Source organism: Gobio gobio, assembly GCF_949357685.1.
Source record: "Gobio gobio genome assembly, chromosome: 10".
Classification (NCBI taxonomy): Eukaryota; Metazoa; Chordata; class Actinopteri; order Cypriniformes; family Gobionidae; genus Gobio; species Gobio gobio.
The window spans coordinates 45,523,309-45,549,834 of record NC_137116.1 but is presented as its reverse complement, the minus strand read 5'-3'; the positions used below and the strand labels follow the sequence as shown (position 1 = coordinate 45,549,834).

Here is a 26,526-nt window from a genome sequence, read left to right as displayed (position 1 = left end):
TTGCACAATTAAATAATCAATACTGTGATACCAGTAATAAAAACAACTTAGCCGATAACTAATATGGCTCCGATTTATTGCGTTTCCCTACTCTGAATATTTGAGATTGACAAGATAATTACCTGTAACTGTGAGTTGAGCTTCTGACTTGCTCTTCCCCGAGGTGAACTGAACAGTGCCACACATACTGCTGTCAGTTTGGGTGAAAATAAGTCTGTTCGAGGTTCCTTGTCTCTCAATCCTGATTTCTGGACAGGGACATAGTATCTGCCCATTCAGGGTCCATTTCGGTGCCCTCTCTAATTTAATACTGGTTTCCACTTTAAAACGTGCCTCTTTAGGCTCCATGACCTCCACAGAACTGAGTCCTTTCAAAATGCTGATGGCCTGCTCTGTAAGAATAGATCAAATATCCAGTGCATAAAAGTCTTAGCCAACATTTAAAAAGGATAGACTAACTGGCTAAATGAATAAAAGCAGACTAAGAATGAATCAGTTAAATCAATGATAATAATGAAACTAGATAAGTACATTGTATTTAAATTTTGATTCAATTTACTTTAGGAAAACAAAATACTTCTCACCCTCTACGAACAGTTGGCAGGAAGTCCTCTCATCAACAGCATCACAGATAAAAGTGTCTTCATCTGAGGAGCCCACATCATCTATGATGAGCTGTCTGTACACACCTTCACTGATAGTTTGGTACTTGCCATTTGGCACAATTTCATGGTTTCTTCTGTACCATTTGACCACAGCATTGGCACGGGAGACCTGACACTCCAGCAAGGCACGGTGTTTGTACATGGCAATCTTCACCCTCAGGGGCTTCAAAAAATTAACTGGAAGCTCTGCAATGATCATCCTTGTTAAATTTGAACACAATTGAAGAAAACGGATAGAATGTGATGGTCTCTTTTTTACCTTTGACATGTAGTGTTGCTGTTGAAGAGACTCTCTCGGCAGTGAACCTGATTTCACCAGCATCTTCTGGTTTGACTGATTTGTAGGTCAGGGAGTGTATTTTACCTGTTTGTAAGATTTGATCGAATTTGAAAGAGCTGCTGAAAATTTATTTCCAAAACAAAATATAATTTTCACTTAAATACTTTTTTTCCTGATTTTTATTTTTATTTCAAGTAACCTAAAAAACACCACTAAGTAATTTAAATTTAACTACAAGGGGTAAAGAAATTATAATTTAAAGGTACATAGTTAAATGCATTTTTCACACAGCTTTTCAAAGTTTTTAGCATTGAACACGTCAATGGAAAAAAATCAAGGGACAAATAGTTTTTATATTATTATCCACTTGCTTATTTTGTGCAAACTTGTTACTGTACTTTAATGCTTAAATTATTTTAAAGGGTTATTTCACCCAAAAATGAAATTTATTCCATTAATGACTCACCCCAATGTTGTTCCACACCCGTAAGACCTCCATTCAACCTCGGAACACAGTTTAAGATATTTTAGATTTAGTCCGAGGGCTTTCAGTCCTTTGAATGTAAGTGTATGCACACTTTGCTGTCCACGTCCAGAAAGGTAATGAAAACATCATCAAAGTAGTCCATATGTGACATCATTTGGTTAGTTAAGACTCTTTTGAAGCATCGACAATACATTTTGGTCCAAAAATAACAAAAACTAAGACTTTATTAAGCATTGTCTTCTCTTCCGGCTTTGTTTGAATCCGCGTTCACAACGCCACAGTGACGCTGCTGACGTAAGACGCTGTGGCGTGTTATCTGGTTATCTTTGGCGATTAGGGCATCCGGGACATGCACACTTACGCACCATTTAAAAAAAAATATAGCAATACAAACAATGTAGAACAGCTTGTTTACAGCGTGCGTCTCCCTCAGACTACAAACGAAGCTCTGTCGCACCAGATAACACGTCACAGCATCTTACGTCAGCAGCATCACTGTGGCATCGTGAACGTGGATTCAAACAAAGCCGGAAGAGAAGACAATGCTTAACATTGGGGTGAGTCATTAATGGAAGAAATTTCATTTTTGGGTGAACTAACCCTTTAATATATTTTAATTATTTTTTACTTAACATATACATATACTAGACAATTTATCGCAATCATTTAATAAACGTTGGGCAAAATTATAGGATTATGCTTTTCATATGAAGTTTGAAGTCATGTCTGAAAAGTGATGTGAAATGTTTTTTGTGATAACCAGATAACACGTCACAGCGTCTTATGTCAGCAGCATCACTGTGGCATCGTGAACGCGGATTAAAAAAAAGCCGGAAGAGAAGACAATGCTTAATAAAGTCTTAGTTTTTGTTATTTTTGGACCAAAATGTATTGTCGACGCTTCAAAAGAGTCTAACTAACCAAATGATGTCACATATGGACTACTTTGATGATGTTTTCATTACCTTTCTGGACGTGGACAGCAAAGTGTGCATACACTTACATTCAAAGGACTGAAAGCCCTCGGACTAAATCTAAAATATCTTAAACTGTGTTCCGAGGAACATTGGGGTGAGTCATTAATGGAAGAAATTTCATTTTTGGGTGAACTAACCCTTTAATATATTTTAATAATTTTTTACTTAACATATACATATACTAGACAATTTATCGCAATCATTTAATAAACGTTGGGCAAAATTATAGGATTATGCTTTTCATATGAAGTTTGAAGTCATGTCTGAAAAGTGATGTGAAATGTTCCCTTTCGAAAGGGAACTCGCGCTGCGTCAGCTTTGACGCTACGGGGAACGCCTCCAGCGTGACTGGTGCCTGAAATCACAATGAAAAAACTTCAATCCTATTGACCGGCGACAGCCTATGATGTCATCAAGGTGCGACCAGGAAGTATATAAGGGCGCCTTGCCAACATGACAGTATCTCTTCGTCTTCAGGGACTGTTTTGCCTGTCTTCACGTGAAACGTCTACAAGAAGGATAACAATGAAGTGTGCTGAGAACGCCACTTCTGCAGGTGTGTTTTGAATGTGTATCTTGAGCTTTGGATACACACACACTTTGCATTTACTGTCTGGGAGAAGAGCAGGCATGAGAGGTTTGCGAACCTCTTGTGAAAGTATTTGTGAGCGTTGTCCTCTGGAAACGCTCCGCTCTCGGTGGAACCTCTTCTCGAGGGGAGAGGTTTCAGCATCTGGGAAAGACCACGCTCAAGCTGAGGCTGAGCGGCGTCTGAAATGCGCTTCCCAGATGGATCTGGCTCGTCGCTTGGAGACAGTTATGGTTCTTGAGGACGATCCAGATCGCGAGAGGCTCGAGCAGAGGATGGGTGAGTCAGTTAAAGATGCTGAAGCTTTTCAAACCATCCTGTCCCATGTACGGGGAGTTGCTGGAAGTCATGGAACGCGCTGCGGGTAGACTGCAGCTGCCTTGCGGCGCGTGAGGAGAAAGGCTGAGCGTCCAAACAGTTTGGACGATCGGTTTCTCTCCGCCCATGACCTCCCAACTCCTGGGAGTCTTCCATTCTTTCCAGATCTCCATCAGCAGATCTCGAGGGAATGGAAGAAACCATACTCAGCCCCGCATCTGTCGACATCGGCGAGCTAGATGTCGCATGATGGCTAGATGGCAGGGCGTACATGTCAGTGGGTCACGCTGCGGCGGCTTTGCACACCACAGCTGTGTTGCAGGCTTACCAGGCAGACCTGCTGAGGGACCTCGATCAGGGGGAGGGACCCCCTGAGGCGGTAGTCGAGTCGCGCTGGACCGCGGTTTTCGCTCTCCGGGCCACCGTACAGATAGCGCCGATGGCGGCAACGGTGGCCACGGAGAGACATCTGTGGTTTAGCCGTTTGGACATCGGGGAGAAAGAAGTCCTTTCTCCTGGATGCCCTGGTTTTTGCAGTCCGAACCTTTTCGACACCTCCGTAGAGGCGGTGGTGGGAAGGTTCGGAGAGGCAAAGGCGTGCTCGGCAGCATTTAGAACATGCATAAGCAGAAGATGTAAGATTCTGCCGGCCCGCCTGGTTTGTTTGTTAAAAGCGCCCCCCCTCAGGATGGTGGGCGGATACTAGCTCGATGGTTGGGTTGAAGCACCGCGAGGAGCGATTGGTGAGTCCCCCTCTATGAGGGTGAAACAATTTCAAAACTATGTTTTTCAGGACTTTTTGTCCGTCGCTCCCCTGAGGGGTTGCTTGGGGAGGTTTTTGGATCATTGCGGGATGTCGCAGGGCCTGCAGCTCCCCGTGAGTAAGCTAAGAACGATCTTCTTTGCAACATTATGTGGTTGTGTGTGTATGCCTCACTTTTGCTAGTAGAGTCTTGCTGCCTCTCCGTGTTATTTTTTCCCACTATGTGGGTTATTAATTTGCGCTCTCGCCCGAGGGCTTGTAGTGTAGAGGGCTAGCTGTGTTTTCCTAGCGTAAAAGTGGGAAGTAGCTGAAGACCGGGTACGCGCTAATGCGCGAGCTGTAGTGAGATCTGCGCCCAGCTCTGCGGGGCTTTGGGAAAAGGGGTTTCGGGGCCTCAGTGTGTTATATTAGAGGTAATAATATTTCTTTCCCGAGCCCTGAGTAGATCTAGTGCGGTCTTATGCCGCACCACTTGGCCTAGGCTTTGTCAAGGATGGGGGCGTTCCCTTTTAATGAAGGTTGTTCGCCCCTGGCCTGTCCTTTGATATGAGAACATGGCGTGGTTTATGCATCCTTGTTTCAGCCTCCTCTGGTTACAGAGTCGTCCGGCCAAGGCCCGCCCCCTTCTCTGCGTTCTGGGGTTACGAGAAACGCAGTCGGGGTGTTGCAGCAGACAGCGACTTTGCCAGTGGTCGTGGGGCGGAGTGAAGCGTCTTTCGCTGGTTTTGCGATCAGACTTTATCTGCCGTTTCCGCCTTTCAGAGCTTGGTGGCCGCCATCTTTTGGCGGCCCCCGGCCTCTTCCTGGAGGATGTTCGGCCGGTGGGTTCTATATTTTCTAAAAGAAAAGGTATTGTTTCACCCTTGCTCTATGTCTCTGCTCCACCTCCTTTAGGGCTCGGGTTGAACTGAACATCGGATAAACCTCTGTGAAGGTTCTGGTCGGATGCTCCCCTGAGGCCCGAGCATTACCAATGGCTGACGCCCTCGCACTTATGGTTGGCCGCTGCATGGAAAGTAAGACAGCCGCCCCGAGGCAGGTGACGTAAGTTGTACTCCCCTCGCTTTAGAGGGTCTTTGTTTAAGCACTTTCGCTGAGTACACTGCTGTTGGCAATGTGATTAGGTCCATGTTTGTAGGCGCTGCCCGAGAGACTGCGCCGTCCTAGGGGCCCTAGGACATGGCGATGCAAGTTGTCCCTAGCTGCCTCTGGGATGGAGCCAGCCCCAGGTGCGGGCATAGGAGCCAGCTGGTTGTTAGTAGCCAGCTTCGGCAGTCTGGGCAGTTGGACTTCAGAACAGGTAGTAGGCATCAACCGGCCTCCCTGCAAGGAAGTCTCGACGCCGTGGCCCACGAGTGGGCCCTGGAGGCTCTTCTCCACTGGTGTCGACGTCAGCAGTAACCTCGTCAGCTACTCTCCTTGGGGATGAGTTCCCAGGTGTGAACTGGATTTCCATGCTTTGTCAGCAGCAGACAGCTGCCGCCAGCCCAGGCGCAGCAGCCAGCCTTCTTAAGGCCGCCCTGAGGGGAAGCTCCCGGTTTGGTTTACCTTTACTCAGATGGTAGGCCCGATTGGCCTCCCTGAGGGCCTGCTGTGGTCAGCAGGCGCTGCCTGGTCTCCCCCGAGGGGGCACGACTGGCATTGAGTCCCTCGATGGCTGGTATAAGCTGCTAGTAGGCGCTGTATGGCTAGCACGAGTGCTAGTAGGTAGTAGGCCTCAACCGGCCTCCCCTAATGCAGCCGCTGGGGCGGTGACCATGAAGTGCCATGAGTAGCACATTCTGGCTTGGGCGGCTCGCTCTGCTATCAGGTGGAGGCATTGCGCCTCCCTGAAATCGTTCCCCGGTCCCCAGGTTTGGTAATGGATCGTAGCACGGGATGCTATCAGGCAAAGCTGCACGGGGCTTCCCTGTGGGATTCGCTTGGAGTAGTAGGCCCCACGTGGCCTCCTCTGAGGGCACGCTCCTGTCTCGTGGTCTCTGGATAGGTCCAGTCACTGAGCAGAGGGCTGTGATGGAGAAATGCCCGGCATTGTTGCAGGTGGTAGGCCCGTTAGGCCTCCCTGATGATGCGAGTCCCTATCTTCCCTGCTACCTCGAGGGCTAGCACGACTGCGATCAGGTTTCAGGCCCGTTTGGCCTTCCTAAGGGCGAGCTCCGCTGTTGGACACGCGAGCAGTCGGCAAGGGTTACCAGGTGGAGGCTCCTCTCGGCCTCCATGGGGAACGAGTTCCCCTGGCGGGAACGCACAACTGGCTTTACGCTGACAGCTAGTGGTCACCCGCTATCAGGCGCCGGTCTCTGGCCGTTCGCGAGACCTGGAGGCGGTGTTCTTACCCTAGCACGACGAAACTTAATGCTGCTATGCGGTCCCCACGGGAGGGGACTTTCATAGTTTGCCTACTGCATGGTTACCTACCAGGCAGGCTTATGAGCTCCTCTCGAATGAGGGTCTACTATGAGCTTACGGCCGCTTGGCGCTGGTTAAGGGTTGTAGGCCCCTCGGGGCCTCCCTGGCATAATCAGCCTGTAAGGCCTCTGGCCTCCTAAGCACGTTTTAAAGTAGGTGCTTGGTAGATCCGAGGATCGAGCGGCTAAACTCCCCTCGCTAGCAAGGGTTATATAGCACTTCGCTGAGAGCTGCTCTCCGGGATAACCCGTCTCTGAGATCTGGCTAGTGGATGTCACTGCCTTTTTTGCAGCACCCTAGCGGGATGCCTCTTCGGAGGCGAGTACCAGAGGCTCTGTACTGTACAGACAGGGTTGACCGTATTACGTGTCCCATAACAGACTGGGTCACCTGGTCAGGTCTCCCTGGTGGCATTCAGTGAGAACCTCCCGAATAGTGACTGGCATAGGGTTCCCTCGTAGTTCCCTTGCCACGTTCCCTTAAAGGAACCCCTTCTAAGTCGAATGGGCTGGTTCCAGGCCTTCGAGCAGGGCCTGGGAAGGACCTCATGTGTGTGAAGGTTCCTTCTTGGGCGATAGCTTGGGCTATGACCGTAGGGAGCGCTGTCACTGACAGCCTATCGTGACCAGAAGGGGAGTGGTTCAGGCATCTCAGTAGAATTTGCTTGTCTTGACAGTTGTCACTGCCAGTGGGCATGCACTCCCGTCGGCATGGCGGCGTGGGTATATCGTTCCCCGTAGCGTCAAAGCTGACGCAGCGCGAGTTCCCTTTCGAAAGGGAACGTCTCAGGTTACGAATGTAACCATTGTTCCCTGAGAACAGGGAACGAGACGCTGCGTCGCTGTGCCATGCCGCAGGGCCTACCTGCCGAAAACAGTCCCTTCAGACGATTAGATACTGTCATGTTGGCAAGGCGCCCTTATATACTTCCTGGTCGCGCCTTGATGACATCATAGGCTGTCGCCGGTCAATAGGATTGAAGTTTTTTCATTGTGATTTCAGGCACCAGTCACGCTGGAGGCGTTCCCCGTAGCGTCAAAGCTGACGCAGCGTCTCGTTCCCTGTTCTCAGGGAACAATGGTTACATTCGTAACCTGAGACGTTTTTTACCATATTTTGAGAATGTTATGAACATAATGACATCCACCAAAAGTCCCTAAACCTCTCACACATACCCTCACATCTTATTTTAACATTGTCCCTAGCTCTCAACCGGCTGTCGTCCTTGAACCATTTCCCATCCACATCTTCCCAGTTGACCTCACAGATAAATGTCACACTCTCCCTCTCGGTCACACTGGCATTCTGAAGATCCTTCACAATCTTTATATCCCTGGCTGAGAGAAAGGAGACATGACAGTAGCAAATTGCTTGTTTGGTAACATTTAAAATGACAAAGACCACTTCTCTACAGTAAATGTACATTAAAATGATCCAAAACATTTGACATCTGAGGCATTCCTACCACTATCGGACAGAGAAATTACTTTATATGGCATTAAACCTCTAAAGTCTACTGTATCATATTTATACAAAAGCCCTTTCAATCAGCATGATCAAAACTTTGCTTAAAAAAACCTGTTGTACACAATCTACGTGACTTCTGTCCTCTTTTTTTTTGCCAATTGAAAGGCCTTTTAGTACAATTCTAAAAAGCCCCCCCTTCAGGTTGTGGTACATGTCTTTTTGCTGTGAAATCATAATATTTCAAGATGATCCCTACACCACATTTTAGAAAAATCAAGTTAAAATGTATCAAATATGATACTGTCTTTTGAGGAATGTATATTTGTACATCTCTCAATCGTGTTGCATTGCATTGTTATTCTCCACACAATAAAAACTACAGAGCTTTGTTCATAAAACTAAGCATAATTTTATAAACATCATTAACATCATAGATAACAGCATATATATAGTCATGTGAAAAAGAAAGGACACCATACTGAATTATATGGTTTTATGTATCAGCTCAAGACATAATGAAAAAAAATAATCTGGTCCTTGGCAGCAACCTCAGATGAACAACAACACATGGACATATTACACGTGTCATTATTTTTTGGACAAAAACTAGGCCAAAATGGAAAAGCTGTGACAAACTAAGTACACCCTTACTGTTAACATAGGAGTTAAGAGGGTAAGTAGCAGTCAGGCGCTGCTAGTCAAACGCCTCTGATTAACTGATCACCAGCAAATGTGATCATCTCCATAAAAGCAGAGGTTTGCTGGTCTGGAGCATTCAGGTGTGTGTTAACACAATGCCAAGGAGGAAAGACATCAGCAATGATCTTAGAGAAGCAATTGTTGCTGCCATCAATCTGGGAAGGGTTATACAGCCATTTCCAAACAATTTGAAGTCCATTATTCTACAGTAAGGAAGATTTAATTATTCACAAGTGGAAGACATTCAAGACAGTTGCCATTCTTCCCAGGAGTACGTGTCCCAGCAAATTAACCCCAACATAAGACTGTGCAAAGCTCAGAGAAATCGCAAAAACCCCAAGAACTACACCTCAGACTCTACAGGCCTCAGTTAACATGATAAATATTAAAGTTCATGGCAGTACAATTAGAAAAAGTATGGCATGTTAAGAAGGGTGTCCAGGAGAAAGCTTCTTCTCCCTATAATGTACATGGCAGGATGGCTTAGGTTTGCATAGTTGCATCTGAACAAACCACAAGACTTCCGGAACAACGTCCTTTGGACAGACGAGACCAAAGTGGAAATGATTGTCCATAATGCACAGCATATCAGCACAAACACCTCATAACAAAGGATGTTGATTTTTGGCTTGTTTTGCAGCGACGGGACCTGAGCACCTTGCAGTCATTGGATCGACCACAAACTCCTCTGTTTACCAAAGTAAGAGTCAAATGCGAGGCCATCGTCTGACACCTAAAGCTTGTCAGAAATTGGGTCTTACAACAGGACAATGATCTGAAACACACCAGCAAATCTACAACAGAATGGCTGAAAAAAAGAATCAAGGTGTTGCACTAGCCCAGTCAAAGTCCAGATCTCATTATTATGTCCTGAATTGATACATAAAACCATAGAATTCTAAAGGGTGTCCTTTCTTTTTCACATGAGGTTTAATAATAAAAAAATAAAAAAATAGATTTTTCTGTCTGTTATTATTATTTCATATGACATTCTTTACAGGGTTAAAGCAGGTTGCATATTGGTGGTACCTGTGACTGTCAGCATAGCAGAGCTTTCAATCCCTTCAGCCTTAAAGCTGAAGACGCCCATGTCAGCAACCGTGACCCGCGTCAGGGTGAGTGTGTGTTTTTTCCCCTGCGTGGCAATTCGACACACAGGCCTGGATTTAAGTGGCAGTCCATCCCTGGTCCATTCACCCTGGACGTATGCATGACTGAGGACCACCTCAAATGCGCAGACTTCTTTCTCACACAGCGTCACATCCGCTAGCCCTTTCACCAATTGAATTCTATTCACTTCAGACAAAATTAGAGGAATTATCAGTGTTTCTTTTTTGTAACAAATACTGCGCTACTACGGAGCCCCTAAGGTGACATTCGCGGGGGAAACTTAACTTTCGCGTGAGCACGACAACTGTGGCTTGCTCTTGTTTTCTAGCTTTCATGTGATCTTGCTCGCGCCAAAACTTTGTCTTGCTCACGTGAATGTCTGAGCATCCCGCAAATGTCACTGTATGGACTTCCTACCCTGCTAGTATATAGCAATATGAGGAAAATATTCAAAAAAATTCTTACATGCCATGTTTAGGTGCTCTCACATGCCTTTAGGAATGGCCAGCAACTTCAAGATTACCAGTTGAACTCTAAAAAAAAGTGTCATTTGTTACTTATCGAAAATAGGCCAACAATGACAAAGAAATTAGCTTATTTTTGTTGTTATTTCCGCATGTAGGCTACTACATAATTTCTGTATTCATTTTATACTTGCATTCGTTTGTCTAACTTGATGTCTGAAGCACTTTTAACACAGAAATAGATCTTAATGTAACCTGTGACTGCTCTTATAATAAGAAATATGAAACTGACAGAAATTATTCTCTTACACTCTGTGTAATTAGTTAATAACTTGGCATGCACTGATGTCTCCGACTGCCAGTCTTGCTTTTAAGAACAGGTTATGTCCGTTTGTGCAGATACAACTAAATTGAACAAAGACAAACTCCCTGCACACTTCTTTCTCACATTACAAACAAACACCATTGGTATGTCACAATTGCTCAAATAATAGCTGGCCTCAAGTGTATATAATGCTTTGAAACAAGACACCATCCTTGCATCTTTGAGATTAAAAACATGGGATAAATAATGAATTTCTTGGCTTTTTGTATTAATCAGACTGCAGTCAAATCAAAACAAATGGGAACTCATAAAACCGGAGACATTACATTATTTTGTTAAGACATAAGTATCAAATCTTTTGTTGTTGTTGATCATGCAGCAGGGCTCCAGACTAACTTTTTTCACTAGGAGCACAGTGGCCCCCAACTGAAAATTTTAGGGGCACAACCAGAAATTTTAGGGGCGCACACCGTAAATCAACATGCTAACCAAATCTACTAATTTCCACTGTATTACTAATAGGGATCTGTATCGTTAAGGTTTTAATGGTATTACTACTCTTACCGATACTGCTTATCGATCCGGTACTTTAACAGTATTCTTACCGGTTCTTTTTTATTATACTTTTTTTTTTTTTTTTTTTATAAAAAAAAAACATAATTAAGAACATAATTAACATGGCTTTATAATCTGAAAAGTAAAATATCTATAGCAAAAGAAACCGCAAAGTTTGAACAAAATATAAAACATCTATTTGTAAATGGACCAGTGTGCAGGCATTCGGAAGGTCTGCTAACATTAATATTACAGTAAAGAACAAACCTGCAAAGAAATCTAATACAGTAATGAAATGTAAAATAACACTGCATAGTTTTCACTGTATAAATTGATAGATTAATGCTTATAAAAGCTAAAGTTATTAATTCAAGAGATGTGAATATTTTCTATTTGCCTTTTGTTCGATTCGAATTAATGGCTCAATCGTCAGCAGGTTTATTAGACGCTGCCCCTTTAAGACCGATTGAATGTATAACTAATATCATATTCTCCTATTTCTCCAAACTATTTATGCCCATTTAAGATATAAACTGTTAAAATAACTACTCTCCAATCCGGTCATTTTGACACCGGCTATTTGTTGTTTATTTGATGGTTTAGACGCGCACACGAAGCCTAAAATATTAAGTGCAAGTCGGTCCATTTCGCAGCACACTAGAGGTGTGCGATACCGCTAGATTTGGTATCGATACGATACCAAGTAAATACAGGGCCAGTATCGCCGATACCGATACCAATATCGATACTTTTTAATAATTAAGGTGGATGCGTCTTCAACCTAAATCTAAATGAATTTTCATGACTTTTAATTAGTTTTTGTGATTTGCATTTAGGGTTATTAATCAGTACTACAAAAGCTTTTGTTCAGAAACAACTTTTGGTTACTTCTGTTTTATTTAAATAAACAAAGTTACAAAATGATTACTTCACAAATATAAAAAATGTAAAAACAAATTCTCTTTTCAAGTAGCATGTTAACAAAAAATGTTTCTACTCTTTAGTGCACTTTTCAGGATTTCTTTCTTAAATAAACAAAGTCACAAAGTTTTACATACAACGCTCCTCTTTCTCTCTGCTGACTGCTGTTAGAAATGCGCGCGCCTGACTGCTGGTGGTAGCGCTAGTGGTGAGTCACGTGACGGTACAACACAGGAGAGGCGGAGGAGAGCAGCGTCGAGCACGAGCAGCACTCTTGAGAGCTTGCTCTGCTCTGTGACAGCAGCAGCATTTTGACAAACACGGACAGGTCGCAAAACGAGAGAAACTGAAACTTAAGTATCGATATTTTCACGTTGGTATCAATCAATACCGATACCAACGTTGGTATCGATATTAGTATCGATCTGCCCACCTCTACAGCACACACACATAAGCCGCCTTGAAGTTGGAAACAGCGTCTCTTGCGCGGATTATTGTGCATTTAATAGCTCTTTATTATCAAACACATTCCACAGTTTAGCAACAGTAGAGACTGCAGTTTACAACAATCACTGAATCTGACGTTTAGTTTAGGTTTAACAAGAAATGACAGCGCAAGGCTGTGAAGGGAAGGATGTCGCGCTCGACTGAACACGGCTATAGGAATAGTTTTACCTCATTCCATCTTTTTATAATTCTTGGAAGCCAAAATCGAAAATAAAATTAGATTAATATCACAGCACATCCCTAAAGTTTAAGCAGACTAAACTTTTGTTTAGTTCTTGGCCATCGTCACTCATTAAAGCTGACTGTGGTGTTGTGTTCGCGTAGCTCCACGTGACATAGCTCGTTCGCTTTCTCTCTCTTCTGGATTGCGAAATGCATCACGGACAAATGGTTTAATATTCTCTCATATAGAAACGGCTGGCAAAGATAGAATTTGCCAGACATAACGTCTATCAATTATAATTAGTAAGTGTATTTTCTTAATTTCTCCAGTACCGACAGCAGGCAAATTTACAGGTCGCACATGTGCGACTGGATGTAAAATTCAGTTGCACACTCTCAAATTTTAGTCGCAAAATGCGACCATTTGGTCGCACTCTGGAGCCCTGATGCACCAGAAAACTAGGTATTTAAACAAATTGAAATCAGTCATGAGAAAAACACTCATACATACCAGACTTTTAGGGAAGAACAAATGTATCTTCCATTCCACTTACCATTAGCTGAATTTGACATTTCCCTCACCATAAGTCCATAAAAGACCCTTCAAACCATAATATTTGAAACTAAGGACAAAAATACCAGAAACCATCAAAGTCCGCCCAGGCTTTTCTGTAGATCACGTAAATTCCTTCAAGATTATCCTCCAAACTTTGACCAAAGATACCCAGGTCAGTGTGCTATCCCCTGGCAGACAAGCAGCTGAAAGTGTTTTTCTTTTTTTTTTCAGCTTTCCCAAAGGCTAATACCAAACAGCTGACATATCTCCAAAATAGCTGTGCGTCATTATACATAAAGATAGAAACATCTTGGCTACATGGAGCAAGTCCTGCCTGCTAGCATTGTTTTCATCCACCATAGATAACAGACCTTTCTCAAAGAATGGTTTGGTTCATTCGCCTATCTATTATATCTCCTAATTGACTATATCCCTTAACAGATTCTCAGGCTTGATTCAAAGTTGATTTCCAGTCAATAAATGTTTCCTTTTATTGATTAATGTTGTAGTGACCAGAAGTTATTCACAGTAGCACAGGTTCCTGAGTTCATGAATCCTATTTCTCTCTGAGATGCCAATACAACCGGGTTGGAAAGGTCACAGGATTAAGAGATCCTAACTGTCATTCAGCTGTGAAATCACTTGTTAGATCTGAATGCCTATACTACAAGACTGTCCAATGTCTTTGGTAAGAGGCATTCGAGCTGTCATGCGAAAAGAACAGGATTCATTCTGACAGCTAAAGCGGTCTTAACATGCAAATGCTCAACTGACAATTCAAGAATGATTTGAGATTGAATTAAGCACATCACATTATCAAATTTGAACATCACTGACATATTAACTGCACAGATTTGTCCTGAGTTATCTAGATGCATGATGTTCATAGTGAAATGTGCCATTATTATGTTACTAGCAGCATCAAACCGAATTGATTTGATTTGACAGTCCAACTGGCTGGACATAATGACCTCAACCAATGGCATGAGTTTGGGGGAGGAACTACCTGTCTTTGCCAACCAATGGTGGACAGAAAGGAGGAAGTGTTTGAAAACTATCATTCTTTTTGCTATTCTGTTTGGTGACTCAATGTCAACATTTACCTGTTTCCACTGAATAAACCTGCAAGCCTATTGCATTTTACAGGTGCAAAGTCTGCCAAACAAGTTGCAGACATCCACCATGGCATGTGTAGAAGTAATCTCAACTCAAAGTGACGGAGATGCGATATCACTGATGGCCCGAAGACGCGTATAAATAGTAATTATTTAAGGAACCAGAACCACGTGAGGACGTGTTAGGTGAAATTAGAGCTTGAAACAGCTGAACAAAGCTCGCAGGTCCTTGTTTGGAGCTCATCTCAGCAAGTTTCACGTCCTTTGGTTTTGTCTCTCTCCACCCTGTCGACAACAGATTTATCGAGAGCCATAAATCAACTCGAAGTCACCTTGTTGCTCACACTACTATATTGCTTTGTACTCCATTATTATAATTCTCAGCAGTTCAATTTGAACAATCAATCAATTCTATGGACGCATTAATCACTTTGCAACAGTGTTTTTCAATCATGCTTTAGATATAAACGTAAAGCGATTTGGCTAAATTCAATCCGTAGTACCCATGGCACAGTTGGCACGTGAGTTTAACTCAAGAGTGAGAGCGAAAACAGCATGACCTTCAGGACGTCAATCATGTTGATGCTGTTGTGCAGCTTGTTCCTGCTTTGCATCAAAATCATGAAGCACAAAAAACCTCAATTTTTAACTTCAATGAAATATTCAGATCTACATGTTTACCAGCCCTGAGTTGTGTTGCTTTGATAGAGTGGCTGTCCATTTGTTGATCTGAGATAATCCTTTAAACCCTAGTCTGGGGGCTGTCTCAGTTTCAGCCCAGACCAATCACAGATCCACATGTCTAACTGGGGCTACAAAATCCCCTTCTCCCATTAGTTGTCCTTGACACATCTAAAGCACATACTGTATTTTCACCTCTATGTATGGACCCCACCATCCCACAGCAGACACGGGGAAGAATTCTAACGCAGGGAAACTTCTCAGCTTCACTTCACAAAAATCCCAAATACAATTTTAGCAGACTAGTGCACATGTGGAGGTTTTGCCAGCAAAGTGCAGCTTGAATATCTATACAATACTTGAATTAAGGTTGTATAGGTATGTACACTACCCTTCAAAAATAGCCTAAGTGTGTTTGTTTTTTGTACTTTTATTCAGCAAGGATGCATAAAAACATTCTATTTCAAATAATTCTGAACTTTATATTCATCAAAGAATCCTGACAAAATGTATCACACTTGTATCCACAAAATATTAAACAGCCCAACTGTTTTCAACATTGATAATAATAAAAAATGCTTTTTGGGCACCAAATTAGCGTATTAGTATGATTTCTGAAGGGTCATGTGACCCTGATGGCTGCTGAAACTTCAGCTTTGTCATCACAGGAATAAATTACATTTTAAAATAGAAATCGGTTATTTTAAAATGTTATAATATTTCACAATAATACTTTTGTTTACTGTGTTTTTAATTTAAAATAAATGCAGCCTTTGTGAGCATGGGAGACTTACCAGCCCCAAACTTTTGAACGGTAGTGTATTTTCTCTTTAGATATAAATTTGCAGGACAGATTGTGCCTAATTAATGAAGCGGTGGACCATGTAAAGGTTTTGTAGTTACACTGGCCATTTTCAATGCACCACAATAAGAATTTTACTCATTACAATTATTGAATCAAAATGTATCCTGAGATCCACATTTTAGCTGCCATCATATCTCTGATTGTTATATCAGATTAATGTATCATCATTACTTTGCTTTTAAGACTTTCTTAATAAAAAAAATTTAAAAAAAATTGTGCTGGCTATATGCCATATGTGTTAGTTAAGATAAGCCCTCTGATCATGTTTTTCACACTGTGGTTTACATGTTCTTAAATGGAGATGGTCTCTGTGTATTTATAGACCCACAAACTCTGTCGTGCCACCCCCTCAATTTGGATTTTAATTTACAACTGAACAAAAATACGCATACTGTCATAAGATAATGATGGCATAAGCAAATCAATACATTTATTGGTCAAGGCAGGGAAATGTACTACTGTGGTTGATCATGTTAACACTTATATTGTTACTTTTTTCCTTTCTTCTTGCCACCTTTGCTTCCTGTTTTTGGGGACTCTTCATCACCTTCTTTCCCTGAGGCAGCTTTAATTCTCTTCCTTCCAAGGGGAGTCTTGGCATACCAGTTCTGTGAAAAAAAAGAACTGATGTTGAGACTATCAACCAAAAACATACTCTCTTATTGTCAAGTTAGCTATTAAAGGGTTAGTTCACCCAAAAATGAAAATTCTGTCAGTAATTACTCACCCTCATGTTGTTCCAACCATGTAAGACCTTCGTTCATCTTCGGAACATAATTTAGTATATTTTTGATGAAATCTGAGAGCTGTCTCACTCCTCCATAGGCTTTCAGAGGGAATGAAACTTGATGGCCCAGAATAGTAAGTAAAAACGTCATTTAAGGAGTCCAAATGACTACAGTGGCTCTGTATTAAGTCTATCATGCGACGAAAATACTTTTTGAGCGGAAAAACAACAAAAATAACAACTTTATCCCACTATTATTGTTGTTCAATTTGAGCCTCTGACGAGAGTTCGCGAGAACTGAGATTAACCCTACTCCGAAAGAGTGAGCAGCCAGTAACAAGTAGTAGTAGAAGAAGAACGCCGTAATCTCAGTTCTCGCGCATGCGTCGTGGCACTCCCGCGAACTCTCGTCAGAGGCTCAAATTGAACAACAATAATAGTGGGATAAAGTCGTTAATTTTGTTGTTTTTCCGCTCAAAAAGTATTTTCGTCGCATGATAGACTTAATACAGAGCCACTGTAGTCATTTGGACTCCTTAAATGACGTTTTTACTTACTATTCTGGGCCATCAAGTTTCATTCCCTCTGAAAGCCTATGGAGGAGTGAGACAGCTCTCAGATTTCATCAAAAATATACTAAATTATGTTCTGAAGATGAACGAAGGTCTTACATGGTTGGAACAACATGAGGGTGAGTAATTACTGACAGAATTTTCATTTTTGGGTGAACTAACCCTTTAACTTCAATGTGCAGCTGAAGCCATGCTATCGGACCTTTAAGAGATTTTACTTACTTTTAGCGCCTCTTCTTCTTCCTGAAACACCGGGTCAATTCTAGCAAGTGAAGGCACAAACTCTGAAGCAGTTAGTGGACTTTTAGGCAACTTCTGTATGCGCCGTTCAGTCAAGATGTTACGCACCACCTGCACCATGTGACCCTGTGTGTAGCCATCAGAAATCTTTGCCAGAGAACTGAGGTCCAGGTCACTGGTCACTTCTCCTCCATTCTTTTTTATCAGCTCTTTCCACATTACTGTGAAAATATTCAATGCATGATTGGAAACTCTGTTTCTGTTTATACACTATTATTTAGATATACAATACTTTGGGGGCGGCAAGATTTAAAATTAATACTTTTATTCAGTAATGCATTAAATTGATCAAAAGTGACAGTAAAGACATTTATAAAGTTACAAATGATTTATATTTCAAATAAATGTTGTTCTTTCGAACGTTCTATTCAGAATCCTGAAAAAAATCACGATTTCCACAAAAATATTAAGCAGCACAACTGTTTTCCACATTGATAATTAATAAGAATTGTTTCTCAAGCATCAAAGCAGCAAATTAGAAGGATTTTAGGACCACATGACACCAAAAAAACTCTCGTTATGGCTGGTGAAAATTCAGATTTGCGATCACATGAATAAATTCACAATATTAAATAATAAAATAAATGCAGCCTTGGTGAAAATAAAATAATTCTTTCAAAAACACATATACTGTATACACACATACACATCTCATAATACATAAAGCCTCGCCACTTAAAGGGTTAGTTCACCCAAAAATGAAAAATTCTGTCATTAATTACTTACCCTCATGTCGTTCGACACCCGTAAGACCTCCGTTGATCTTCGGAACAGAAATGAAGATATTTTAGTTGAAATCTGATGGCTCTGAAAGGCCTCCATTGGCTCAATGCACGGTTCACTCTCAAGACCCTTAAAAGGTACTAAAGACGTCGTTACAAAGTCCATCTCACTACAGTGGTTCTACAATAACTTTATGAATCGGGGAGAATAGTTTTTGTGCGCAAAAAAACCCTAAATAATGACTTACATAGTGATGACGATTTCAAAACAAGGCATCATGAAGCTTCGAAGCGTTATGAATCAGTGAGTCGAATCATGATTCGGATCGCGTGTCAAACCGCCAAACTGCTGAAATTTGGCGATTCAAACCGCTGAATCGACTCACTGATTCATAACGCTTCGAAGCTTCATGATGCCTTGTTTTGAAATCGTCATCACTATATAAGTCGTTATTTAGGTTTTTTTTGCGCACAAAAACTATTCTCACCGATTCATAAAGTTATTTTAGAACCACTGTAGTGAGATGGACTTTGTAACGATGTCTTTAGTACCTTTTAAGGGTCTTGAGAGTGTAAAGTGCCATTGTGCCAATGGAGGCCTTTCAGAGCCATCAGATTTCAACTAAAATATCTTCATTTGTGTTCTGAAGATGAACGGAGGTCTTACGGGTGTCGAACGACATGAGGGTAAGTAATTAATGACAGAATTTTCATTTTTGGGTGAACTAACCCTTTAATGATATGCTTTTTGCTGACAAAATCTAGAAAATTAGCTTACCATATCTTGATGCATAGTCTGGTCGAGGTATGAGGATGATCTTATTGTAGAATTTGCACAAGGATTTCAGGTCTGCACTGTGTGGATCACTTGTCGTTCCTACGATTAAAACACAATCTTCTCCTTTGATGGACTTGAGGATTTTGGGTAAATCTTTCTTCAGACGCTTTGGATCTAACTGTGTAAGCACCAGAATTAAAACCAATGAAACAGCTCATTTATTTAAATTCACCACTAAACAGATAAAAAGTACAGTTACATTCTTTACCTCCTTCTCATCTTTTGGTACTTTTTTGTAAAACATCTTTTCAGCATCTCCAATCCATATTACAGAGGGCTGCATCAGTCTGGCAACCTGCCCCGAGTACATCAAAATATCAATACTTAGCAGGCCAGTTTCACAGATTTAAGCCAATATCTAACAAATTTTTACCTTAAACACCAGATGTAGCATCATCTGCAATCCACTCTTGCCAGGATATTTTCCAGCCACATTTAAAGGTGAAAGGTCGAACAGATTGGCCCCTGTCTCCTGGCAGATGGCATGGACCAACATTTTCTTACCCACCCCTGATGGCCCTACTAGTAAGATGGTCTTTACCAGGGGAGCCTTCTCATGAACTGCTTGGGAACCTGGTATAGAACAAGGAAATGTTTTTTTTAGCTGGCCATATATAGCCAACATATGAAGAAGTTTATGTTGAAGTGGCATTTCTGAAGTAAAAATATGTAAATCCTGAGCGATTAATTTACTCACCTAATGGCAAGACAGCATAAAGGGCTACGACTTGCCGAACATCAGATAATGATGGCATAGGCTCAATGTCAGACTGTCGTAGAGTTGTGCCAAGGTAGCTATAGTCCCCTATAATAAGAGAGCAGATGTGTCCAGGTGTGTTATAATGGTTGTAAATATGATTAGTAAATTGTATATACATGTAAATAAATGTATGAACCCATTTAAAATTCTGAAAGAGCCAAACAAGCATTAAAAGTGTTCGCTTCTTTTATTCACCATAAACTGAAAGATTACCTCGATAATCTTTTAGTTTAACATCATCTGCCTTTTTCAACAATTCCTGCTCAACCAGCTCTTCAAACAGTGACTCCGTGGTCCTAAAAAAAAAGAGTAAGATTAAGTAAGATTAGAGTTCAATATAAACTACCATTCAAGTTTGGTGACAGTAAGATTTTATTTAACTGTTTTTATCCTGTGTTTTTAAGTGTCTTGTGTTCACCAAGACTGCATTTAATGTTGAGAAATATTATTACAATTTAAAATGTAAAAAAAAGCAGATTTTGGACATACAAAAGCATCATTACTCCAGTCTTCATTGTCACATGATCCTTCAGAAATCATTCTAATATGCTTATTTGGTGCTCAAGAAACCTTTCTTATTATCAAACATTTTCTTTTCAGGTTTCTTTGCCGAATACATAGTTCAAAAGGACAGTGTTTATTTGTAATAGCAATTTTTTGTAATAATTGCAAATATATTCACTTTTCATTTTTGATCAATTTAATTATTAAAAGTATTAATTTCTTTTAGAAAAATCGGACTGCAAACTTTTGAACAGTAGTGTATTGTTTGACATTTAAAGGGAAAGGTTCGGCCAAAAATGAAAATTCTATCATCATTTACTTATCAACTCATTCTCATGTAACTTGTACTTTCTTTCTTGTGTTATACTGTATATTAAAGTCTTCTAAATAAAGTGATAAGTTATACAGTATGGAACACTTTTATGTTTTTTTTTAAATGTTTTTTTTAAGCTTCAAAGCCTTAGTCATCATATGGCATGAAAATAAACATCCAATACGTTTATTTGAATTTTATCCTTGTGTGTTTCATGTAAGAAAGAAAGTCAAGTCAGATGTGGAATTATTTGGTAATTAAAGGTATGAACTATCCCTTTAATGGTGGAGAATTCCAAACTTTCAAACAACTCAAACAATAACTAAAAACCTATCCGCTGTAAGGTCTTTGTCCTTCTTCTTCTTCTTTCCACTTTTTGATGCCTTCTTTTTCTGTGGAGTCAGAAACAAAATGTGCAGAAAGACAGTATAATACCGGTGTTGCAAGCAGAGGCAACATCATTTTCAGTTTCTTCATTTACAATGTGTAACTTAAGACATGCAGTCAATCTCTCTGATGTTCAATAAATCCATGTAAACAGAAGTGATTTACTGTACTTTAGCAGCACCCTTGACCTTCCCGCTTTTTTCTTTATCCACAGCCAGCTTCCAATTAGCCAGCTCCTGTCTCATCAGTTCATCCACCTGAATAAGCAACAAAAACCAATGTCTCAGAAAGATAGGATTAACGTTACGGTAATAAAAAAGACAATAATTGTGAGGGACATGTGGCCTTAAACGTTTGATCATAAGGAAACTTTGAAAAGAAAAACGGCAGCAAACGTACATGAAGAACAGTTCAACACCAGTAGCCATCTTTTACAACAAGCTATAAGAGATCAAGTTGAACCATCACCTGTTTTCTTACTTCCACCTCAATCTCTTTTCTCTTCTCTTCTTTTATAAGCTCCAGCTCGTGCCTTTGACTAAAATTCTTGGACTCGTTTCTGTTTTCCCAAACCTCTGCAGATCAGATGAGATAGTCACACCCTCTCTCTTGACACTGATATGTTGTTATTGTAAAACATAAATGTATCATTGTTCAATTTTCCTTGCCAGAAAATGTCTTGTGTTCCCTCTCAAGATCTGCCAGATAGGCAGATGGTAGCATCTTTAGTCCAGGCTCTTCCTCCTGTGACAATACAGTTACACTCAATGAGAAATACAGTAGAGAGACTTGGTACTCATACTGTAATGTTCTTTTCAGTGTTTTCCTGTTTACAATTTTTTCATTGGTTTTCTGTCACTTTAAGTGCAAGTTCACCCCTCAGTTCTTACCTCGTCTTCGACTTTCCCTTTCTTTCCTTTTTCTTTTATATCCTCCTTGCCCTTTGGCTTTTTGTTGGCATCTTCTTCCTCCTTTGCTGCCAGTTCTTCTGCCAGCTTCAATCCAGACATTGACACAACAGATTTTGTCAATGAAAACATGACAAACACTTCATACTGTATATTATCACTTCAATATATCATAATGAACATCCCACAAATACGTTATTATTCTGAGCCTTTGCTATATATACAGTAGTTTTGTGGTCAAAGCTGATCATATTGTCAATATTATATATTGTACTAATGTACTAATTATGTGAACACGTTTACCTCCTCAGGTGTTTTTTCTGCAAATATAAGAGCTGAACCTCCATCCTCCTCCTCTGGGTAGTCAGGAAATGAGCCTGTTGCATCACTATTCACAAGTACTCATGTTAAATGTTGTTATATAAGATGCTTAGTAAAACACTAAGGTAATGGGGGTTATATGCAACAAATTTCTGTATTCTGTAAAACCGGTTGCATCCCTTCCAGTTCAGTTCAGAGCTATTTTATTCAAGATGCCTTCAAAGGAGCTACCATAGATGAGCATAACCGATGTTCACTGCATATGCAGATTGATATCTATACGTTTTTTTTTTCTTATTCTCACTAACATTCAGATATTAAAATTAAACAGAAATAAAAAATATCTAGCGAGGTTAGCTGATTGCTTTACAAGTCCATAGATGTCGCCCTCAGTTAATAATGCTATTAACACTTTCTCCGACAAGCGGATGCAATGAGAACTGTTTTCCTGTTTGTTCATGTGATGCTCAACATAAAGCCTATATGATTTCTACATGGTTGTGTGCAACCATTGGCAAGAGATCCCACTCACCGGCACTCTATGAACCACTGTCGGATCTGATCTTTCATGGTCTCCTTCATTTCTGGGCCCTCCACCTCCCTGAGCTGATAAATGACAGATCCGATGGACTTCTGATAGTCATCCTCATGTTCTTCTTGCCTGGTCCGCCTGTTGGCCTCGTTGTCCTGGGCAGCCAGCTCGTTTTGGGATGGATAGGACAGTTTTGGATCCATGGCCTGAAGATGGCACAGTCACAGAATCACATGAAACAGTATTAGAGTTCCATCTACTGGTGGCAACACAGTGGTGGCCTACTCAATGTAGTCAAGTTGTGGAATCACAATTAAACTTCAAAAATATATATGATTTACTTATGACTATCAATACAAAGCACATACTTTTGTTAATGCGCTTTGCACATATAAAGTTCTACATAATATAAAGGGTAACATTATGGTTATAATATATGGTACTTTTAAATAAAAAGTACCATATAATATAAAGGGTAACTACACTATTCAAAATATATGAGATCAGTAAGATTAAAAAAAAAAGAAAATATTTTTCCAATAAGGACACATTGAATTGATCAAAAGTGACTGTAAAAAACTTTTACATTCTCACAAAAAATCTATTTAAAATAAATTATGTTCTATACATACAGTATATTCATCAAAGAATCCTGAAAGTATCAGTTTCCACAAAAAATATTAAAGGGATAGTAAAGAATTTCTTTCTCCTGCTGAACACAAAGGAAGATATTTTGAAGAATATGGGTAACCAAACAGTTGATGGCCCATCAACTGTTTGGTTACTGACATGCTTCAAAATATCTTCCTTTGTGTTCAACTAAACTAAAGAAATTCCTACGGGTTTGGAACAACTTGAGGGTGAGTAAATGATGACAGAAGTTTCATTTTTGGGTGAACTATTCCTTTAAGCAACAACTTTTTTCAACGTTGATAATAATAAGAAATCATTCTTGTGCACCAAGTCAGCATATTACAATGATTTTCTGAAGGATCAGAAGAAAATTAAAAGAAACATTTTGCCATCTAGAATAAATTACATTATAACAAATATACGTTAATAGAAAACAAAATTGTAATAATATTTCACAATTGTTTCAAACATATTTTAAAATCTTATCGACCCCAAACTTGAGCAGTAGTGTACACAATTTATCTTACCATTCCAAGAAAAATCATTTCCTCCTCACGCAACCTTTTTGTCTTTTTCCTTTGCATGAATCCTCTCCACACCTATTATGAGATTTGAATTATTTTAAAAAATGTACTGTATTCCTAATATTTATATATTAACTAAAACTATTTTGTGTGGACATAATAGTATATATTATACCTTCTGGATACAAACTGCAGCCTGGTCAGTGCTAACTGCCTCTTGTTCATCAGCTTTCTTCTGTCTCTCAGAGTCTTTATGGATCTCTCTCATGAATTTTGCCCTCAGACGTCCTTGACGTGCTCTTTCAGCCACTTGGATGACTTTAATGGCCCTCTCCAGAGTCAACATTCGCATTACTTGAGGCTGGGAGAGCCAGGAGAAGTCATGTTGAGTATGAAACAAATACAATTATTGTTGTATATGATGAAACACAAGCAATTTAACTCACTCCTGTCTTTTCTGTAACATCCATTTGGTTTAATATAGCAGCAAACATTCTTTCTCTGTCCTGCAGCACTTTGTTCCGCTCGTGAATGAAATACCTGGGAATTGGAATCTCAAGGTCCTCCTATGGCAAACATGAGATTGAAATGATTTAGTTTGAATACACTTCTAAAGTCGTTTATAGCATAAGTTGCACTCTAGTCAAACTCACAGGGGTTAATTTCAGGTCTTGGATGATGTCATCCACATAGTGGTACTCTGAAAATTCCTTTTCCACCATTTCGTTCTTGAGCTCCAGAACACGGCCCATCACACTGTCCAGCACCTGCCTAATCGCACGCCTCTTTTGGGGGTGAACGCTTTGGTCATAGGTTTCTTCCAGATGCCTGAAGATCTGAATATAGCGGACATACAAGGTGGCGAGCCTTTGGAAGAACACCACTCTGTCTCTCTCAGGACGGAGAGGTTCTTCTGGGAGTTCTTGGTCCAGCAAACAGCTGAGCTCCTCATGAGCTTCAGACCACAGTTTATTGTATGTGCTGCAGGAGATAAACTGTGTCTTACTCATTGGATTGTTGTGAACAAGCTAAGCTATTAATCATTTAATAAAATGAAACAATATCTTAACATTAGATTAAACAGAAAGGGACTGTATGTTTAAAAATATTCATTACTGACACAGAAAATGTAGTGCTAAATCCAATTTACAATGATTTGAAACAATATTTCCTTAAAATCACATTTACTGTCTGTGACATTAACCTACAAACCTGTGCGCCATTGTTTGATTAAACTCGCTAACGTAAACGGTTCTTTTGAATCCCAGGAGTTACACCATGTTTTCTGGACGTCTAAACAGAGAAGAGTCTGTAGCTGTAGTTAAAACATCCACTTTTCTGAGGTAAAGTTGAAGTTAACAGCTAGAACGACATTTCCGAAAACAATTAAAGTGAATCTTGAATTAAACGTATTTCTACAGCAGACAGTCGTATGCATGTCTGACTAATGGCTGGAAGTTGTTGTCAACTTGTTTCTATGGTAACGCTTACGCAGAACGGAAGAAGATCAAATGTCGAAGTGTCAACGTTTTACCAACCTGCCATTCCTGTAACGTTACACATATATGATGATGTACACATTTACATAAATAAAAAAATAAATAAAGATGATAATATAATATAATTAGTGGAATTCTGTAATTTGTTACCGTTGACCAAAAGAAATTTGCAACATCAATTGCAACAAGAAAAAAACTGAAATGAACAACAATAACTTTTCAACGCTACTTCTGTTTATTTGAAGGCTTTAATAGAGGTAAAACGCAGAGTTTACGGCCTAAACTTGAAGTTCTGCCTTCAAGTGGAAGAACAAGTGGCGAGACCAACAATGAACAGTAGAGACTTGGCTCAAATGTGAACGAAGAACCTTACGAATGGCAGGTGCCAGTTGGGAGGTTGGAAAAGACTCCTCGATTTAAATCAGCATTTAATATACATATAGATACTTAGAGTTAATTTAAAGAATCCACTTCATTACAAAAAAAAATGCTTTAAGTAAAACTATTTATTTGTGCCTATATGAGGAAAGGTGATAGGCTATTACATGTAGTTTAAGAACACACCGCATGATGGCGCCAAGCCGGCGAGGAGAGTTCACGTGAGGCATTAATACATCCTATCCAAACTTTAGATAAGTGATTCTCTGGTTTTGTTACTTAAATTTCAGTGAACTAACATTCAACCACACGTGTCATGAGACGAACCTCTCGTGCGCGTCTGCTCGAGGTTCAAATTTCCCGCCGGGTAATAATCTGTGTTATCAGTCAGTGTTGCTCTCTCTCTTAATTCGTTCTTATTCATTGCCTTTTTTATTTGGCAGGCTGGGAACTTGACGTTAAATGCACTGCATACAGCAGTGGATAATCATTCTTTTAAACACACAGTGTGTAAGTATGTATTTCGTGTAGCTAAGGACGATCGGTGGTGGTAGACTGCATACCAATAATCATGTTTTAGGTATTAGGTTAAAGGGTATGCTTATATAGCCTACTGATCACTTGCTCAATTTTGCCGAAAATGCAGCATTCCATTGCCATGAGCAAATAATATGTAAAGTTAAAAGGTTACTT

The 26,526-nt window shown here is 40.4% G+C and overlaps 2 protein-coding genes across 4 annotated transcripts in view; both read right to left on the bottom strand.

The window, feature by feature from the left end:
* Nucleotides 1–13,753, bottom strand: part of obscna (obscurin, cytoskeletal calmodulin and titin-interacting RhoGEF a) — a 60,042-nt gene extending 46,289 nt beyond the window's left edge. Inside the window, exons 1-7 of the mRNA XM_079826345.1 lie at nucleotides 13,253–13,753; nucleotides 10,230–10,297; nucleotides 9,684–9,950; nucleotides 7,664–7,825; nucleotides 925–1,029; nucleotides 585–851; nucleotides 123–392 (exon numbers count right to left, since the gene is read on the bottom strand). Coding sequence (XP_079682471.1) covers nucleotides 123–392; nucleotides 585–851; nucleotides 925–1,029; nucleotides 7,664–7,825; nucleotides 9,684–9,950; nucleotides 10,230–10,236 — 1,078 coding nt within the window. The 5' untranslated portion in view covers nucleotides 10,237–10,297; nucleotides 13,253–13,753. The remainder of the gene's footprint in view (nucleotides 1–122; nucleotides 393–584; nucleotides 852–924; nucleotides 1,030–7,663; nucleotides 7,826–9,683; nucleotides 9,951–10,229; nucleotides 10,298–13,252) is intronic.
* A 1,721-nt stretch (nucleotides 13,754–15,474) lies between these two features.
* The window catches only part of LOC307132399 (dynein regulatory complex protein 11), a 32,041-nt gene continuing 20,989 nt past the window's right edge, over nucleotides 15,475–26,526 (bottom strand). For all 3 annotated transcript variants that reach the window (XM_079826682.1, XM_079826680.1, XM_079826681.1), the window contains exons 2-19: nucleotides 24,610–24,937; nucleotides 24,403–24,522; nucleotides 24,132–24,317; nucleotides 23,960–24,031; nucleotides 22,800–23,005; nucleotides 22,250–22,334; nucleotides 21,929–22,033; nucleotides 21,707–21,782; nucleotides 21,507–21,613; nucleotides 21,209–21,295; nucleotides 20,982–21,043; nucleotides 20,048–20,130; nucleotides 19,772–19,879; nucleotides 19,448–19,647; nucleotides 19,283–19,369; nucleotides 19,015–19,192; nucleotides 17,437–17,675; nucleotides 15,475–16,523 (exon numbers count right to left, since the gene is read on the bottom strand). In XM_079826682.1, the coding sequence (XP_079682808.1) occupies nucleotides 16,404–16,523; nucleotides 17,437–17,675; nucleotides 19,015–19,192; nucleotides 19,283–19,369; nucleotides 19,448–19,647; nucleotides 19,772–19,879; nucleotides 20,048–20,130; nucleotides 20,982–21,043; nucleotides 21,209–21,295; nucleotides 21,507–21,613; nucleotides 21,707–21,782; nucleotides 21,929–22,033; nucleotides 22,250–22,334; nucleotides 22,800–23,005; nucleotides 23,960–24,031; nucleotides 24,132–24,317; nucleotides 24,403–24,522; nucleotides 24,610–24,708 (2,220 nt within the window). In that variant the 5' untranslated portion in view covers nucleotides 24,709–24,937 and the 3' untranslated portion in view covers nucleotides 15,475–16,403. The remainder of the gene's footprint in view (nucleotides 16,524–17,436; nucleotides 17,676–19,014; nucleotides 19,193–19,282; nucleotides 19,370–19,447; nucleotides 19,648–19,771; nucleotides 19,880–20,047; nucleotides 20,131–20,981; nucleotides 21,044–21,208; nucleotides 21,296–21,506; nucleotides 21,614–21,706; nucleotides 21,783–21,928; nucleotides 22,034–22,249; nucleotides 22,335–22,799; nucleotides 23,006–23,959; nucleotides 24,032–24,131; nucleotides 24,318–24,402; nucleotides 24,523–24,609; nucleotides 24,938–26,526) is intronic.